The 19,408-nt window shown below is 45.4% G+C and overlaps 1 protein-coding gene across 4 annotated transcripts; it reads right to left on the bottom strand.

The window, feature by feature from the left end:
• Positions 1-183: 183 nt before the first annotated feature.
• On the bottom strand, positions 184-18,832 carry LOC139420462 (epithelial splicing regulatory protein 1-like). 4 transcript variants are annotated; one of them, XM_071170653.1, is made up of 15 exons: positions 18,491-18,832; positions 18,046-18,174; positions 17,043-17,159; positions 16,266-16,377; positions 15,374-15,535; positions 15,224-15,278; positions 14,971-15,081; positions 14,741-14,873; positions 12,692-13,054; positions 10,135-10,359; positions 9,712-9,979; positions 5,551-5,728; positions 4,438-4,564; positions 3,405-3,531; positions 184-1,660 (listed from the first exon to the last, which is right to left on the bottom strand). In XM_071170653.1, exons 1-14 carry the CDS (start codon positions 18,620-18,622, stop codon positions 3,430-3,432), a joined length of 2,214 nt encoding a protein of 737 aa, XP_071026754.1. In that variant the 5' UTR covers positions 18,623-18,832; the 3' UTR covers positions 184-1,660; positions 3,405-3,429. The 4 variants fall into 4 exon arrangements, with proteins under 4 accessions (XP_071026754.1, XP_071026761.1, XP_071026737.1 ...); XM_071170660.1 differs by having other exon boundaries at positions 9,724-9,979; XM_071170636.1 differs by lacking the exon at positions 3,405-3,531.
• Between the last annotated feature and the right edge of the window lie 576 nt (positions 18,833-19,408).

The following is a 19,408-nucleotide window of genomic DNA, read 5'->3' as shown; positions in this document are numbered from 1 at the left end:
ATACTTGAGTAAAAGTAAAGATACCTTAATAGAAAATGACTTTAGTAAAAGTCTAAAAGTATCTGGTTTTAAATGTCCTTAAGTACAGTGGTGGAAAAAGTACTCAACTGTCGTAAAAAAGTAGATTCATTAACAAACGCAGTATTTTATTTTCGTGCCAGATCAGAGGCAGTAGGCAGTAGGGATTACAACGCCTTATATTGATAGGTGTGTGAATTGGACCATATTACTGTCCTGCCTGAGCATTCCAAATGTAACGAGTACTTTTGGGTGTCAGGGAAAATGTATGGAGTAAAAAGTACATACTTTTATTTAGGAACGTAGTGGAGTAAAAGTAAATGTTGTCAAAAATATAAATAGTAAAGTAAAGTACAGATACCCCCAAAAAACTACTTAAGTTGTACTTTAAAGTATTTTTACTTAAGTACTTTACACCACCGGCAACAGGAACAGTAATCTGGCTCTGGGCTCAGCTTGGCATCACATACAAAACTCAAGGGTGGAGTGGAACTAGGCAAACATAAACAGGTTAGATGGGAGGGGTGTGGGAGTGATTCAGCATTTGACTAACTACATGTAACTTTTATGTCAGACACTATGCTGTTGATATACAGTATAATCTGTATAGTAATCTGATTGGTTAGCAGTGCTTTATATTTTCCATAACATGTAAACATCTGAGTGTAGCTAGCACTACTAACTTCTTCATGCAGGAGGCTTCCTAATACAACGTTCTAGTATTGGATTGTAAAATTATAGAAAGTATAAAGAAATACATGTAATATAACGTTTTTAGACAGACAGTATAAAATAAAATATATACAAATAGTATCTAGAGAGAGTAGTGCACTATGCACATTCCTCTCTCTCTCTCACACACGCACTTACGCACACATCCACACACTTATACACACACACACACATTCACAAGCACTTACACACATACACAAATGCATGCAAGTCATGAAGAAAGGTTCAGATGAATAATTAGTACTAAACGCAGCTCTACTTCTAACAGACGTCTCCTGAAGTGGTTGTGACATCTAAGAACGTCTCTCTAGAAAGCTTTTTTAAAATACTATGTGCAATATAAGACAGAGCTGCTGTTTGGCTGAGGCAAAGCTCTGATATAAAATACATTTCTGCTCTCATGCATATACACTGTATATACCACAAAACTCAGACGGGGAACACACATCAGAGCTGGAGGCCAGGACATTCCCCCACATGTCCTTTGGGGGGGGGGGGGTGCATGCGCACGTGTGTGTTGTGTGATATTGTGGTGCAGGAGTGTGTGTTGTGTGATATTGTGGTGCAGGCAGGTCAAACTTTCGGCACAGTTTAGTATCGAGAGCCATGTCATATATATATATATATATATATATATATAAAAAAAGGAAATATAACCACTTTTCACTGTGGCCCTCCAGATCTGGGTGAAACCCCAATGTGGCCCTTGGGGTAAAATGAGTTTGACACCCCTGGTATAGTGTGTGGGTAGTGAGTGTCAGTGTGTGGATCTTTGAGCCTTCTACAGCATGTTTAGGTCCAGGTAGTGCCCTCCCTGCTTGGTCAGGAGAGGGGGGAAGGGCATCAGAGCATCACCGCTGCTGGACTGACCAATCATACTGCTCAGTACAGGCAATGCCTCCATAGGACTCTACAGAGAGAGGGAGAGAGGCAGGGAGAGAGGATGAGGAAGATAGAGAGAGGAAGTGAAAAGAGAGAAAACGTCAGTACAAGGAAAGGAGTCTATGTGGTTTGAAGGTTTCCTTGTCCCAGCACCAGAGGATTCCATCACCTAGTCCACCACCTCCCCACCTGACACTAGTACAGCAGTGATAACACTATCTAGCACACTACAGCGCCCCAGGGAGGAAACGGGAACACACCTTGGAAGGGCTGAGTCAGACAGCACCAGGTAGAAATTGACCATATAGAACAGGTACGGTTCTAGGTTCCACCAGAGAATGTGGTTAGAGCGTTGGGCCAGTAACCAAAATGGTTGCTAGGTCGAATCCCCGAGCTGACAAGGGAAAAATCTGTCATTCTGCCCCTGAACAAGGCGGTTAACCCACTGTTCCTTGGCCATCATTGTAAATAAGAATTTGTTCTTAACTGACTTACCTAGTTAAATTAAATAAAAATCTGATCCTAGATCTGAGGTTAGGATTGGGTGTGTGGTGTATTCTGATCCTAGAGGTTAGGATTGGGTTTGTGGGGTAATCTGATCGTAGATCTGAGGTTAGGATTGGGTGTGTGGTGTATTCTGATCCTAGAGGTTAGGATTGGGTTTGTGCGGTAATCTGATCCAAGATCTGAGGTTAGGATTTGATGTGTGGTGTATTCTGATCCTAGAGGTTAGGATTGGGTTTGTGGGGTAATCTGATCGTAGATCTGAGGTTAGGATTGGGTGTGTGGTGTATTCTGATCCTAGAGGTTAGGATTGGGTTTGTGCGGTAATCTGATCCTAGATCTGAGGTTAGGATTTGATGTGTGGTGTATTCTGATCCTAGAGGTTAGGATTGGGTTTGTGGGGTAATCTGATCGTAGATCTGAGGTTAGGATTGGGTGTGTGGTGTATTCTGATCCTAGAATGTTAGAATTGGGTTTGTGCGGTAATCTGATCCTAGATCTGAGGTTAGGATTTGATGTGTGGTGTATTCTGATCCTAGAGGTTAGGATTGGGTTTGTGGGGTAATCTGATCGTAGATCTGAGGTTAGGATTGGGTGTGTGGTGTATTCTGATCCTAGAGGTTAGGATTGGGTTTGTGCGGTAATCTGATCCTAGATCTGAGGTTAGGATTTGATGTGTGGTGTATTCTGATCCTAGAGGTTAGGATTGGGTTTGTGCGGTAATCTGATCCTAGATCTGAGGTTAGGATTTGATGTGTGGGATAATCTGATCCTTGGATTTGTGGGGTAATCTGATCTGCACTGTGAAAATATAGATGTCAAGAAGGAAATCAGCTGGAATAGGATTGTGAGTTGTCTCAACAAATATGTTGTTTAACAAAATCACAATCCTATTGCTGCTGGTTGCCACAGATCTCGGATCAGATTATCCAACACACCCCATCGTAACCACAGATCTAGGATCAGATTACCCCCCCCCCCCCCCCCCCACACACACACACAATCCAAATGTGAACCATCAGAGGGTAGAAGACATCTGATCCTGGATCAGTGGTTGAGGGAGGAACATCTACTCTGTGTCCCGATCATCCCTGATTCTCTGGTGGAACCATCATCTTTTTTACAGTGTGGTTTGGGGCATTGCAATCCCCTAGACTCTACCCCGTGACCCCCGAGTAACCCGGAATCTCAAACCACACCCACAACCACGTCGTCCCGGAGACGAAGGAAAGGAGAAACGCCCCATGACCCTGTCAGCCAATCCTTACCTTCCGCCTGCCTAGGACACACCCCTTAAATACACACCCACTCTTTGGGCTGCGTGAGCAGGGTCCGGGAGGGATCGTGATCGTGCATGTTAGCATGAGCGTGCACAAGGCCATCCTCAGTAGCGTACTATAGTGTTGAGGGGGACAGAGACACAGGGGACTGAGACAGAGACAGACTGGGCTGGGCTGTGTGTTCAGAAGAGTCAGCCTTTACAAGATGATTACTGCTGATTTATCTACAGTATATAGTATCCCAACAACTTCCAAACTAGTGTTCATTAGCACAGGCTGAACTCACTGGCTATTTCCTAGTGTATCAGTGAGGAGCAGCCTCTTGTAAATCAAGTCCATGCAGGCAGTGGAGATCCACCCAACAGAATGCCTGTGGGTGTTTGTGAGGGAGGGACCAGAACAGGGAGGGAACAGAACAGGGAGGGTAGACCTGACTAACTTGTTTGATAGCCTCCAGGCAAACACAGTGGCTACCTGACAGTATAGTACACTCCTCCATTAGCAGATTTGAATACTTGCTTTGGATCGACCGTGAGACATGAGAGGACACGGCAACACATACTATACCGGTCACATTGCACACACACACACTTTCTCTAACACACATGAACGTACACACAGTCTTGTATATCTAACCGTGTGGGGACACACAATTCAGTCTCATTCAAAATCCTATTTTTCCTAACCCCTAAACCTATCCTATCCTAACCTTAACCCTAACCTTAACGCCAAAACCTAACCCCTAACCCTAAAACTAACCCTAGCCCCTAAACCTAATTCTAACCCTAACACTAATTCCAACCTTAACCATAAACCTCCTAGAAAAAGCGTTTCACCTTGTGGTGACTAACAACATGTTTGTTTACTATTCATGTGGGGACTTAACTTCCCCACAAATATAGTTAAACACATCCAAGTGCACACACACGCATGCACACACACACACACACACACACACACACACACACACACACACACACACACACACACACACACACCACACACCACACACACCGTTTACCTGGTATCCCTGAATGGTGTTGAGCAGTTCTTTATAGGCGAGGCCATGCATACGGACCACTCCCCCAGGGGAGGGCAGGGGGGTGGGAGAGGGGTAGTACCCTATAGTGTTGGGAGAACCTGGGGGACTGGAGAGAGGGAGGGGGAGACGAGAGGAGAGAGAGGGTGAGAGGAGAGAGAGAGTGAGAAGAGAGGAGAGAGAGGGGGAGAAGAGAGGAGAGAGAGGGTGAGGAGAGAGAGAGGGTTAAGAAGAGAGGAGAGAGAGGTAGAAGAGTGCGAATAGAGGAGAGAGAGAGGGAGAAGAGAGGAGAGAGAGGGAGAAGAGTGAGAAGAGAGAGTAAGAAGAGAGTGAGAAGAGAGTAGAGAGAGAGGGTGAAGAGAGGATAGAGAGAGGGAGAAGAGAGTGAGAAGAGAGGAGAGAGAGTGAGAAGAGAGGAGAGAGAGTGAGAAGAGAGGGAGAAGGGAGGAGAGAGAGAGGGTGAAGAGAGGAGAGAGAGAGGGTGGAGAGAGGAGAGAGAGAGGGAGAAGAGAGTGAGAAGAGAGGAGAGAGAGTGAGAAGAGAGGGAGAAGGGAGGAGAGAGAGAGGGTGAAGAGAGGAGAGAGAGAGGGTGAAGAGAGGAGAGAGGGAGAAGAGAGTGAGAAGAGAGGAGAGAGAGTGAGAAGAGAGGGAGAAGGGAGGAGAGAGAGAGGGGGAGATATAAGGAGTGAGTTGGAGAGGCCATAACAAACACAGCATTATACATCCTGAAATGCCATGAGGTGTGTGTGCTTAGAGTCATACAGTAAATATCCGTTAAGGAAAAACCACACGATTTCACATGTGGAAAATCATGTGAAAATTTGTTTTTTGTAACACTTCATGTGTTTTCACTTGTAGTTTCATGTTATCACAGAGAAAGGTCATTGTGGTCTTAGTGCTGTTTGCTCTTCCTTCTGATACCACACTACTGTTCAGTCATTAACTACCCTTGTGTATGTCCCCTCCCTCCCAGCCCCCAAGCCACTTACAGTATATGACTGGATGGTTAATGGGGCTAACAGTTCTTATCTGGGGCACTGACATCATTAACTACCCTTGTGTATGTCCTTCCCCACAACCCGTAATAGTCCTTACCTGGGATAGTATGCAGTGTAGTTCATGTAGAGCTGAGTGTTAGCTGGGTAGTAGGCGTGTCCAGGTCCTAGGGGGCGGGGACTCAGCAGCACCTGCCCAATGGGAGGGAAGAGGCCGGCAGCCTCAGCCGGCATGATGGAAGGGATGGGTGGGAAGGAGTAGGAGGGAGGAGACAGACCTGAGGAGGGGGATTGGGGATGGGGGGTAGTTAGACAACACGCCAAGGCAAGGACACGGAAAGGACACATGCCCAACACGGCACACAGAGAACTACAGATCCCCTGGTCCCCTCTAAAGATGGCTTCTGTAAGCAGACTACAGTGTGCTTCCCAGTCGTCTACAATGGCTATGTGACATGGTCCGGTCGTAGTTTATTTCTAGGAGAGGCTTCTGCAACAACGACCCTCCTCAATGAACACCTTTAGTTTCTACAGACGTGTGTTTGGGCTTGACTCCTGACCCCACTAATGACCTCACTATTATATCACCATGACTGTTTTACATTTGAGTCATTTAGCAGATGCTCTCATCCAGAGAGTTGAGTGCACACATTTCCATACTGGTCCCAGGTCGGAATCAAAACCCACAACCCTGGAATTGCAAGTGCCATGCTCTACCAACTGAGCTACACGGGACTACACACCAGAGCTCAATGACTAGACACCACCATCACTACACACCAGAGCTCAATGACTAGACACCACCATCACTACACACCAGAGCTCAATGACTAGACACCACCATCACTACACACCAGAGCTCAATGACTAGACACCACCATCACTACACACCAGAGCTCAATGACTAGACACCACCATCACTACACACCAGAGCTCAATGACTAGACACCACCATCACTACACACCAGAGCTCAATGACTAGACACCACCATCACTACACACCAGAGCTCAATGACTAGACACCACCATCACTACACACCAGAGCTCAATGACTAGACACCACCATCACTACACACCAGAGCTCAATGACTAGACACCACCATCACTACACACCAGAGCTCAATGACTAGACACCACCATCACTACACACCAGAGCTCAATGACTAGACACCACCATCACTACACACCAGAGCTCAATGACTAGACATCTCCATCACTACACACCAGAGCTCAATGACTAGACATCTCCATCACTACACACCAGAGCTCAATGACTAGACACCACCATCACTACACACCAGAGCTCAATGACTAGACATCACCATCACTACACACCAGAGCTCAATGACTAGACATCACCATCACTACACACCAGAGCTCAATGACTAGACACCACCATCACTACACACCAGAGCTCAATGACTAGACATCTCCATCACTACACGACTAGACACCACCATCACTACACACCAGAGCTCAATGACTAGACACCACCATCACTACACACCAGAGCTCAATGACTAGACATCACGATCACTACACACCAGAGCTCAATGACTAGACACCACCATAACTACACACCAGAGCTCAATGACTAGACACCACCATCACTACACACCAGAGCTCAATGACTAGACATCACCATCACTACACACCAGAGCTCAATGACTAGACACCACCATCACTACACACCAGAGCTCAATGACTAGACACCACCATCACTACACACCAGAGCTCAATGACTAGACATCTCCATCACTACACACCAGAGCTCAATGACTAGACACCACCATCACTACACACCAGAGTTCAATGACTAGACACCACCATCACTACACACCAGAGCTCAATGACTAGACACCACCATCACTACACACCAGAGCTCAATGACTAGACATCGCCATCACTACACACCAGAGCTCAATGACTAGACACCACCATCACTACACACCAGAGCTCAATGGCTAGACATCACCATCACTACACACCAGAGCTCAATGACTAGACACCACCATCACTACACACCAGAGCTCAATGACTAGACACCACCATCACTACACACCAGAGCTCAATGACTAGACATCACCATCACTACACACCAGAGCTCAATGACTAGACATCGCCATCACTACACACCAGAGCTCAATGACTAGACATCGCCATCACTACACACCAGAGCTCAATGACTAGACATCACCATCACTACACACCAGAGCTCAATGACTAGACACCACCATCACTACACACCAGAGCTCAATGACTAGACACCACCATCACTACACACCAGAGCTCAATGACTAGACACCACCATCACTACACACCAGAGCTCAATGACTAGACATCACCATCACTACACACCAGAGCTCAATGACTAGACACCACCATCACTACACACCAGAGCTCAATGACTAGACATCGCCATCACTACACACCAGAGCTCAATGACTAGACATCTCCATCACTACAAACCAGAGCTCAATGACTAGACATCGCCATCACTACACACCAGAGCTCAATGACTAGACACCACCATCACTACACACCAGAGCTCAATGACTAGACATCGCCATCACTACACACCAGAGCTCAATGACTAGACACCGCCATCACTACACACCAGAGCTCAATGACTAGACACCACCATCACTACACACCAGAGCTCAATGACTAGACATCTCCATCACTACACGACTAGACACCACCATCACTACACACCAGAGCTCAATGACTAGACACCACCATCACTACACACCAGAGCTCAATGACTAGACACCACCATCACTACACACCAGAGCTCAATGACTAGACATCCCCATCACTACACACCAGAGCTCAATGACTAGACACCACCATCACTACACACCAGAGCTCAATGACTAGACATCTCCATCACTACACACCAGAGCTCAATGACTAGACATCACCATCACTACACACCAGAGCTCAATGACTAGACATCTCCATCACTACACACCAGAGCTCAATGACTAGACATCACCATCACTACACACCAGAGCTCAATGACTAGACACCACCATCACTACACACCAGAGCTCAATGACTAGACACCACCATCACTACACACCAGAGCTCAATGACTAGACATCTCCATCACTACACGACTAGACACCACCATCACTACACACCAGAGCTCAATGACTAGACACCACCATCACTACACACCAGAGCTCAATGACTAGACACCACCATCACTACACACCAGAGCTCAATGACTAGACACCACCATCACTACACACCAGAGCTCAATGACTAGACATCACCATCACTACACACCAGAGCTCAATGACTAGAGCTCAATGACACACCACCATCACTACACACCAGAGCTCAATGACTAGACACCACCATCACTACACACCAGAGCTCAATGACTAGACATCTCCATCACTACACGACTAGACACCACCATCACTACACACCAGAGCTCAATGACTAGACACCACCATCACTACACACCAGAGCTCAATGACTAGACACCACCATCACTACACACCAGAGCTCAATGACTAGACACCACCATCACTACACACCAGAGCTCAATGACTAGACATCACCATCACTACACACCAGAGCTCAATGACTAGACATCACCATCACTGCACACCAGAGCTCAATGACTAGACACCACCATCACTACACACCAGAGCTCAATGACTAGACATCTCCATCACTACACACCAGTGCTCAGCTCCACCCACCTCTCCCACAGCCCCACTGATTGGACACACTCCGACTGGAAGACTCAAGCCCAATCCTAAATCAATCCTGAGTCCCTACCTTCAAGTCACTTTTGTAATATTGCTTACACACCTATCCAATACTTCCAGTACATTGGGATCCATTTGGAATTGGGCAAGAGGCCTCACACATGCCAAGCACACATAAACCATTGGAACACACTGTTTTTAATCAGAGTGTGTGAAGAAGATGTTTTCATTGAACAGTCAGAGAACTACAGATTTCTCCCCGCATGCAAATTCACCAAAATGACACAGAATATTCCCAAACCACAAGGGGTAACACACACACCTACAAACACACCCCAGGTTCCTACCCCTCTGGTCAGGTCAGACGCTCCTGCCCTCCCAGAGTTCTAGATCAGAGAGAACCCAGACAGAAAAGAAGACAGGGGGCAAGATTTAACCTCTGACCTCTATCCCCTCACCCTTTCCTGCCCCCTGGTCTGTGGCAGCCCACCTACCCTGCGGTCCCGAAGCGCCCAGCTCCCAGCAGCACTTACGTCTGGACTTACATGGCGGCGGGCTGAGCCCTGTCCCACTCCTGGTCCGGGTGTGTGTGTGAATGTGTGTGTGTGAGAGGGAGCCTCCCATCAACACCAGACCCATCTCTTCAGCGCTACAGGGGAACACCTCCACATAGCGGCTGTTAACCCCTCGCTTGCCAGCCTGGCCCGGACCAGACATCACCTGCTTGTGGACCCGCTGGGAGGCAGAGAAAGCCCGCTCCGCTGAACGCATCTGGATGAAACAGTCCCCTGACGGACGACCCTATGGAGATACACACACAAAGCAGGGTAACTTTAATATCAGTATGCATAGTGTGTGTGTGTGTGTGTGTGTGTGTGTGTGTGTGTGTGTGTGTGTGTGTGTGTGTGTGTGTATGTGTGTGTGTGTGTGTGTGAGCAGGCTTATATAGTGTGTACCTGTTGGTTGACCACCATGTGTACTCCGTGTGGTCTGATGTCGTGTGTGTATTCTCCTAGGAAGGCCAGTATGTCCTCTATGGTTGCGGTGTAGGGCAGCCCCCTCAGCCTGAGGCAGTCCCTCACACCACCAGGAGAGGGCAACAGAGACACAGAGGGCAACATTGACACCAGGGGGGCTGGAGCCACGGGGATCAGAGGGGCTGACGTGTACCTGTTCAACACCTACACACACAGAGAGAGTTATACGGTTAGATGGTTATAAGTGCTGGTTCAGCAACAACATACACACATAAACAAGCATATTCTCTCTGGAGTTCCTGGTTTTAATCTGGCAGGGGTATTCCGATTAAGTGTGTGTAGGTGTGTGTGTGTGTCTGTATTGAAAAGATGTGTGTGTGTTTGTGTGTTGATAGTAGGGATCTGGCTGGTTGCCAACAGGATATCACAATGTTTACCGTCCTGGAGAAGAACTGTAACCCAGCCCCCTTAGGGTCACTCACTACCACTGAACTCTGACCTCTCACCTTCAGACATCTAAAACCACTAGAACATATAAACCTGTACTGTGTAGGAGTCTGAAACCACTAGAACATATAAACCTGTACTGTGTAGGAGTCTAAAACCACTAGAACATATAAACCTGTACTGTGTAGGAGTCTGAAACCACTAGAACATATAAACCTGTACTGTGTAGGAGTCTGAAACCACTAGAACATATAAACCTGTACTGTGTAGGAGTCTAAAACCACTAGAACATATAAACCTGTACTGTGTAGGAGTCTGAAACCACTAGAACATATAAACCTGTACTGTGTAGGAGTCTAAAACCACTAGAACATATAAACCTGTACTGTGTAGGAGTCTGAAACCACTAGAACATATAAACCTGTACTGTGTAGGAGTCTGAAACCACTAGAACATATAAACCTGTACTGTGTAGGAGTCTAAAACCACTAGAACATATAAACCTGTACTGTGTAGGAGTCTGAAACCACTAGAACATATAAACCTGTACTGTGTAGGAGTCTAAAACCACTAGAACATATAAACCTGTACTGTGTAGGAGTCTGAGTGCATGGGAATGTTACTACACTGAGCTGAGACACCTGCTTATCAATGAATAGGGTTATTAAGACTATGAGAGGTGAGGTGTGTATGTGTATGTGTGTGTGTATGTGTGTGTGTGTGTGTGTGTGTGTGTGTATGTGTTTGTGTATGTGTGTGTGTGTGCGTGTGTGTGTATGTGTTTGTGTTTGTGTGTGTGTGTGTGTATGTGTGTGTGTGTGTATTAGGAGGGTAATCTTTCACAGACCAGATCATTTAAGTGTTTGCTCAACAAACCTCCCATTAACCGCACACACACACAGCCACACACACACACACACACACACTGACACACAGCCACACACACACACACACACAGCCACACACACACAGCCACACACAGACACACACACACACAGCCACAAACTGACACACACACACACACAGACACAAACACGCACACACACACAGACACACACTCGCTCATCCAGTTGTTAATTAGAGTAAATGCCCGTGTTCTATTGAAGCTTTGTGTCACACCCTTAAACCTTTAAATCCTCTGCTTAGGTTTCCTACAGAAACCCCCACCAGGACTATACCAAAGCACACACACACACACACATGCACGCACACTCCCTCCCTCTCTCTTTCTACCTGTTGCACCTTAGCAGACAGACAAACACACCCTTCCCCCAAAACACAGACACACACGTTCCACCTCAACAGACAGACGCACATCCCTCCTCCAACACACAGACATACCTGTTGTACCTTAACAGACAGACAAACCCTCCCCCTCTTCATACCTGTCGCACCTTAACAGACAGACAAACCCTCCCCCTCTTCATACCTGTTACACCTTAACAGACAGACAAACCCTCCCCCTCTTCATACCTGTCGCACCTTAACAGACAGACAAACCCTCCCCCTCTTCATACCTGTTACACCTTAACAGACAGACAAACCCTCCCCCTCTTCATACCTGTTACACCTTAACAGACAGACAAACCCTCCCCCTCTTCATACCTGTTGTACCTTAACAGACAGACAAACCTTCCCCCTCTTCATACCTGTTACACCTTAACAGACAGACAAACCCTCCCTCTCTTCATACCTGTTGTACCTTAACAGACAGACAAACCCTCCCCCTCTTCATACCTGTTACACCTTAACAGACAGACAAACCCTCCCCCTCTTCATACCTGTCGCACCTTAACAGACAGACAAACCTTCCCCCTCTTCATACCTGTCGCACCTTAACAGACAGACAAACCCTCCCCCTCTTCATACCTGTTACACCTTAACAGACAGACAAACCCTCCCCCTCTTCATACCTGTTGTACCTTAACAGACAGACAAACCCTCCCCCTCTTCATACCTGTTACACCTTAACAGACAGACAAACCCTCCCCCTCTTCATACCTGTTACACCTTAACAGACAGACAAACCCTCCCCCTCTTCATACCTGTTACACCTTAACAGACAGACAAACCCTCCCCCTCTTCATACCTGTTGCACCTCGGCGGCGGTGCTCTTGAACAGCTCAATGTATCTCTTTCCCAGGATGTCTTTGTGCTTCCTGAGAGCGCACTGAGCATGCTCCTCACTGGCGAATAGGACAAAGGCGTCGCCTGTCGGCCTTCCATCAGGGAAACGCACAAATAGGATGCCATCCTTGTCACCACTGACAGGACACGCCTCTTTAGGCCCCTCCCCCTGGGAGAAGAAGGCCAGCACCTGGTCAGGTGTGGCGGTGAAGGGAAGACCTCTCATCCTGACAATCACCTGGTCCTCGCGAGACAGAAACAACGCCACCTCACTGGAGGTACCGCCTGCTATCTTAAGGAAGTCCTCTCCTGTTGCCTTGTACACCTGCAGCAGAAAAGACATGGCATTAACTCCTGCTCTTTGTGCTCCAGCTGTTATTTACAGGTTATGTTTACTTATATACTGGTGTTGTTAGTATCTGAGCCACACCATAGATAGAGTTAGTAAAAGGTTGATAACAGGTTATTAACAGGTCACCTCTATGTATCGTTGGTTAGTGGTAGGGTTAGTAAAAGGTTGATTATAGGTTATTAACAGGTCACCTCTATGTATCGTTGGTTAGTGGTAGGGTTAGTAAAAGGTTGATAATAGGTTATTAACAGGTCACCTCTATGTATCGTTGGTTAGTGGTAGGGTTAGTAAAAGGTTGATAATAGGTTATTAACAGGTCACCTCTATGTTTCGTTGGTTAGTGGTAGGGTTAGTAAAAAAGTTGAAAATAGGTTATTAACAGGTTACCTCTATGTATCGATGGTTGGGGTTAGTAAAAGGTTGAAAATAGGTTATTAACAGGCTACCTCTATGTATCGTTGGTTAGTGTTAGGGTTAGTAAAAGGTTGATAATAGGTTATTAACAGGTTACCTCTATGTATCGTTGGTTAGGGTGAGGGTTAGTAATAGGTTGATAATAGGTTATTAATAGGTTACATCTATGTACCGTTGGTTAGTGTTAGGGTTAGTAATAGGTTGATAATAGGTTATTAACAGGTTACCTCTAAGTACAGTTGGTTAGGGTTATGGTCAGTAATAGGTTATTAACAGGTTACCTCTATGTACAGTTGGTTAGGGTTAGTAATAGGTTGATAATAGGTTATTAACAGGTTACCTTTAAGTACAGTTGGTTAGGGTTATGGTCAGTAATAGGTTATTAACAGGTTACCTCTATGTACAGTTGGTTAGGGTTAGTGATAGGTTGATAATAGGTTATTAACAGGTTACCTCTATGTACAGTTGGTTAGGGTTAGTAATAGGTTGATAATAGGTTATTAACAGGTTACCTCTATGTACAGTTGGTTAGGGTTAGTAATAGGTTATTATTAACAGGTTACCTCTATGTATCGTTGGTTAGGGTTAGTAATAGGTTATTAACAGATGACCTCTATGTATCGATGGTTAGGGTTAGTAATAGGTTGATCATAGGTTATTAACAGGTTACCTCTATGTACAGTTGGTTAGGGTTAGTAATAGGTTGATAATAGGTTACCTCTATGTACAGTTGGTTAGGGTTAGTAATAGGTTATTAACAGGTTACCTCTATGTACCGTTGGTTAGGGTTAGTAATAGGTTATTAACAGATGACCTCTATGTATCGATGGGTAGGGTTAGTAATAGGTTGATAATAGGTTATTAACAGATGACCTCTATGTATCGATGGTTAGGGTTAGTAATAGGTTGATAATAGGTTATTAACAGATGACCTCTATGTATCGATGGTTAGGGTTAGGGTTAGTAATAGGTTGATAATAGGTTATTAACAGATGACCTCTATGTATCGATGGTGAGGGTTAGGAATAGGTTGATAATAGGTTATTAACAGATGACCTCTATGTATCGATGGTTAGGGTTAGGGTTAGTAATAGGTTGATAATAGGTTATTAACAGATGACCTCTATGTATCGATGGTGAGGGTTAGGAATAGGTTGATAATAGGTTATTAACAGATTACCTCTATGTATCGATGGTTAGGGTTAGGGTTAGTAATAGGTTGATAATAGGTTATTAACAGATGACCTCTATGTATCTGTTGCCCATGTGGTGTTTGTGTCTCTGCAGGGCCATGTCTCTGTGCTCTTCACTGATGAAGCGGACCATAGCCTCTCCGTTCCTCCGACCCTGGGCGTTCAGACACAACGCAGCACCACCTCTGGACAACACATATTAAAACAATTTCAATACACTACACACCATCCTAACAGCAATGAGTCAAACACAACACACCACTAGACACTGAACACACATACTTGGCAATGTTGAGTCCTCTGAAGAAGCGAGCGATGTCCTGGTCAGATGACTGCCACGGCAACCCCCTCGCTCTGATCACTGTGTTGTCACACACACGCTCCATCTTACTGCTACACACACGCGCACACACGGACACACACACACCAGTTAGCATCAAATCACTCACCTGCTCCATCCAACTATGTAAGAACACCAATGAATAGTGTCTTATCATCTACCTTACTGCTAATCTATTTTAACGAGTCTAATTACCAAGTGCCACTTTCAAACTTCTCAGTGACTCTCTCTGGGTTTGAGAATGTGTGACCTACAACAAACAGAAGACCAGAGCAGAAGTCAAAGATAAGCAACAACAACATTGTGAGAAAAGTCAGAGTTTGTGTAAGTTAGTGTGTCACTCACATAAGGGTTCCAATAGCAGGGCTAGAACGATGTTGGCCATGGTCTGGACCTGCAGTGCTGCTGTGACCGGTGACAACATGGCCGTCGGATCCAACACAGCCGTTGGATCCAGTACGGTCGGCGGCTCCAATATGGCTACTGGCTCCACAGTTACACTGAGAGCTGAGGAAACCGTGGTCAAGGAGAAAACTACAGGAGAGGAGCAAGTAAAGTGTGTGTGCATGTGTGTGTGTTAGTCCTGCTTCCTGGTAGGTGTGTAGGGCTAGTCCTGTTGGCTCAACACACAGCATGTTCCTCTTGGAGCTACAGTGAGACACGTCAATTGTTTCTCTATTTGCATTTCAAAACCTCTAGTCCCACAGCCAACACCCTGAGGCCTGCAGACACCTCCCCCATGGGAGTGTGTTAGTATCACACACACTCTCGTGCTCTCTCTCTCTCACAACCACACACGCACGTGTGCGAGCACACACACACACACACACACACACACATGCACTAACGGCATGAAGCTACACTACAGAAGCAGGGTTCATGCAAAGCTGTAAAATGAACCAAGTGTCTTTGCTGTGAGTGTCTTTGCTGTGAGTGTCACTGCTGTGAGTGTCATTGCTGTGAGTGTCATTGCTGTGAGTGTCATTGCTGTGAGTGTCTTTGCTGTGAGTGTCTTTGCTGTGAGTGTCATTGCTGTGAGTGTCATTGCTGTGAGTGTCATTGCTGTGAGTGTCATTGCTGTGAGTGTCTTTACTGTGAGTGTCATTGCTGTGAGTGTCGTTGCTGTGAGTGTCTTTGCTGTGAGTGTCGTTGCTGTGAGTGTCATTGCTGTGAGTGTCATTGCTGTGAGTGTCTTTGCTGGGAGTGTCTTTTCTGTGTTTCTCAGTTGTGAGGATACATTCTGCCATGTACTGCACCTCCAGGCTCTTGGTGTCTGCAGAGGGGAAGTGCTTCCTGAACTCTTTCCTCAGGTCAAAAAAGGAGTTGAAACATTCTGGCAGTGCCAGGTTCTGCCGAGGAAGACAACTGCAGACATTACAAACTGGGCACAGACGTCAATTCAACGTCTATTCCAAGTTGGTTCAACGTAATTCTATTGAAATGACGTGGAAACAACGTTGATTCAACCAGTGTGTGCCCATACATTAACCCAGGGGAACTGAATGTGGCATGTGCTTGGATCACCAGAGTTTGAGTCTTGCACGGACCAAATAAACTGTAGTATGTTCCTTTAAAAACGTTCTGACCATATCATTATTGATTGAACAGTAGAGAGGAGGAAGATAACATGTGCAGCCTACCATTGACAGCTGTTAGGTGTTGGGTCGTATCAGGAGCTACGCTGTCTGTTTACTACCCTCATTTACATATTTACTCATGTCAATAAAGTTAGGTTCCCCATGGGTCTGTACATCATACTAGATGTGAGGGGGGGGGGGGACTCAACATGTAATAGGAGAACGGTGTGTGTGTGTGCACGTATGTGTGTGTGTGCGCGTGCGGTAATGTTCAAACAAAGCCAAGAGAATGTCAAGACAACCTCCCATTTCAACATCATGTAGAGCAGGATCTTGACAAAAGAGCTGAAATAACACATTTCTTTATGGTTCTGTGAACACCATACGCTTCTGCTGGAGGTAATTGTGCTCCCCGCCCTGCCAGCCTGTACCCTTACCTTGCCCGCAGCTTCGGGGTGGAGAACCTGGCGAATGTGGAGCTGCCCGTCCGTACACACACACACTGACGTGCCCGCGCCCAAGCTGTTCACCTCATTGGTCAATCTCAGATGGAACTATTCATAACATAGGAAGAGAACAGCTACAATGTAAACTCTTTAAATCAAGATCAGATAATACATCTGTAATAAACAATTACAGAACAACTCACTGGTAATATTGAAAATCCACTAACATTTTATTGGTTAAAAGTGTGATCATTATTCTGGTGATGATGAATAACAATGCAGCCATTTATAATCTCATTATTCAGCAAGCGCCAAAACGTTGACCACAGTACACAATTTCATCCAATGAGTTATAACTGTTTCCTACTGACTAATAAACAACCTATTAATGCTGTTCATAGACTATTTAAACTGAGTCTACCTTAATGGAAAGTATTACCATGAAGACAAAATATTTACAAAAACATCCAAATATAGGCTTACAAATTACTGCTTGTGATAAAGTCCCATTTAAATGGCTTGTTGTTACTTTCAAGTGGCTGGAAACGATTTGTGAGGTGATGTCATCAATGTTTGTGTGTGTATGTCTATCTATTGTCTTTTGTCTATGTATGGTTTATATTTTTGGTTTCAGAGAACAAGCACTTTAATTGCTGCTAAGCCTCATTATGCAAATTGGGTGGTCATTTGCATTACTAAGCTCTAAAGATCCACACCTTCTCATCACTCAATGGACTTTTACAAGTATCCCTCAGGCTGTCAAGTAAAATGCCATCAAATCTATAAGGGTTGAAAACGATGATTCATTATTAGCCAATTATAATTAGATATCCCAGGATCAAGGCCTAAATAAACAATCAATTGTTATAAAACTCCAATCAATGCATCGGTGCCCCTGATTTCAAGTGAAGGAGGAATGGATGGTAAAGCAGAATATGATGAGTTCAAAAATGTATTTCATAAAAAATCAGGAGACAACAGATACCGTCTGTACCTGGTTTATCGCGTGCTCCAAGCCTGTGACTGTAGAGACAGACTCCTCGCTGTCCTCTCTCTCCCCCAGACAATCTTCTGTAAGGTCCGAGTGCTCAGGCCTTATTAACACCTCATTCACCTTTCCCAACTGGACCAGAGAGAAAACACACACACTTCAGTACATTTAAAATAGCAATGTGTACACTTAAAAAACACACTTTAATATGAATAATGGAGTAGCCGATTATGGCACACTTATGATCAGTTTTGTCATTAGACCTCATAAACAAAAGAAAGGTGGTCGTCTATTAAACCAAATAGGGCACATTGACGCAGAGAGCATTCTGGTTATGCTCGATGAATACGTTGTATTTCTATAGATGACCTCATCTAGCTCCTCCTGAAAAAAATATAGTCATTATCATATTATCTTAATAAAGAAAGGAAAATATTTTAAAGATGACCTTTTTGTTCTTCAAGTCCACGAGCTGCCACACCAACTGCTCGAGCTCCGTCTCGTCCGAACCCAAGAGGTCTCCGCTCGCGCCAGATGTGGTGGTGAACAACACCGCCAGGTAGTCTACCTGAGCCGTCATTTTCAGGATAAATACAAAAAGAAACGACTCTAATTACACCCAAAGTAATGGAAAATAACCTACAGCTACACCCCAGAACAGTATAGAACCCAAAGAATCCAGCCACCCACACCCAGACACCTATGCGCAAAGGTGTGCTCAGCAACTCCAGAAATGTTTAGTGGCTTCTTGATTGCTTGATAATCTATGCAAAATCTCCGGCACACCTCATCGCAGTGTAATGGCTGAATGTTCCCTTTTTTGTGATGCACCTACCTGTGTGCGCCGCGGACCACGTGACCCAGGTAGCTACCTGCATTGGGCCTATTCATTACGCCGATTCTGTTGCAAAGCGCTTCTTAAACGGAAGCAAACGGGACGAAATTTGGGACGCATTTGTCCAATAGAAACTCTTATTTCCTCTGTGCTTTCGTTTGGTTCTTAACCTGTAAACGGTTTCCGTAATGAATATACCGCTTCTCTTTCTGAGTGCTGTCCCTATTGGTGCTTTCAAACAGGGACGTGGCACGGCATCGCGACAAACCCATCGGCCCGACCTGAACAACATACATGAGAAGAACAACAATCTCATATACTAGCCTACAAACTGATCATTGCCTAGTTTAAAAAAAATCTATATTCATGAGTAGGCGAGTGCATAGGCGATTTCCAAATGCTACGCTTGGCATATAGGCTGCAGTGGGAAATGTTATTGAAAACAATGTTGTTAATGTTGTTTTCTGAATTTCTGCTACTGCTGAGAAAATATTGAGACCAGCCAATCGTGGCAAATCAGTGACATAATTA

The sequence above is a fragment of the Oncorhynchus clarkii genome, chromosome 2, assembly GCF_045791955.1.
Source record: "Oncorhynchus clarkii lewisi isolate Uvic-CL-2024 chromosome 2, UVic_Ocla_1.0, whole genome shotgun sequence".
Classification (NCBI taxonomy): Eukaryota; Metazoa; Chordata; class Actinopteri; order Salmoniformes; family Salmonidae; genus Oncorhynchus; species Oncorhynchus clarkii.
The sequence above is the reverse complement of the archived record's forward strand: the minus strand, read 5'-3'. Positions and strand labels throughout refer to the sequence as shown.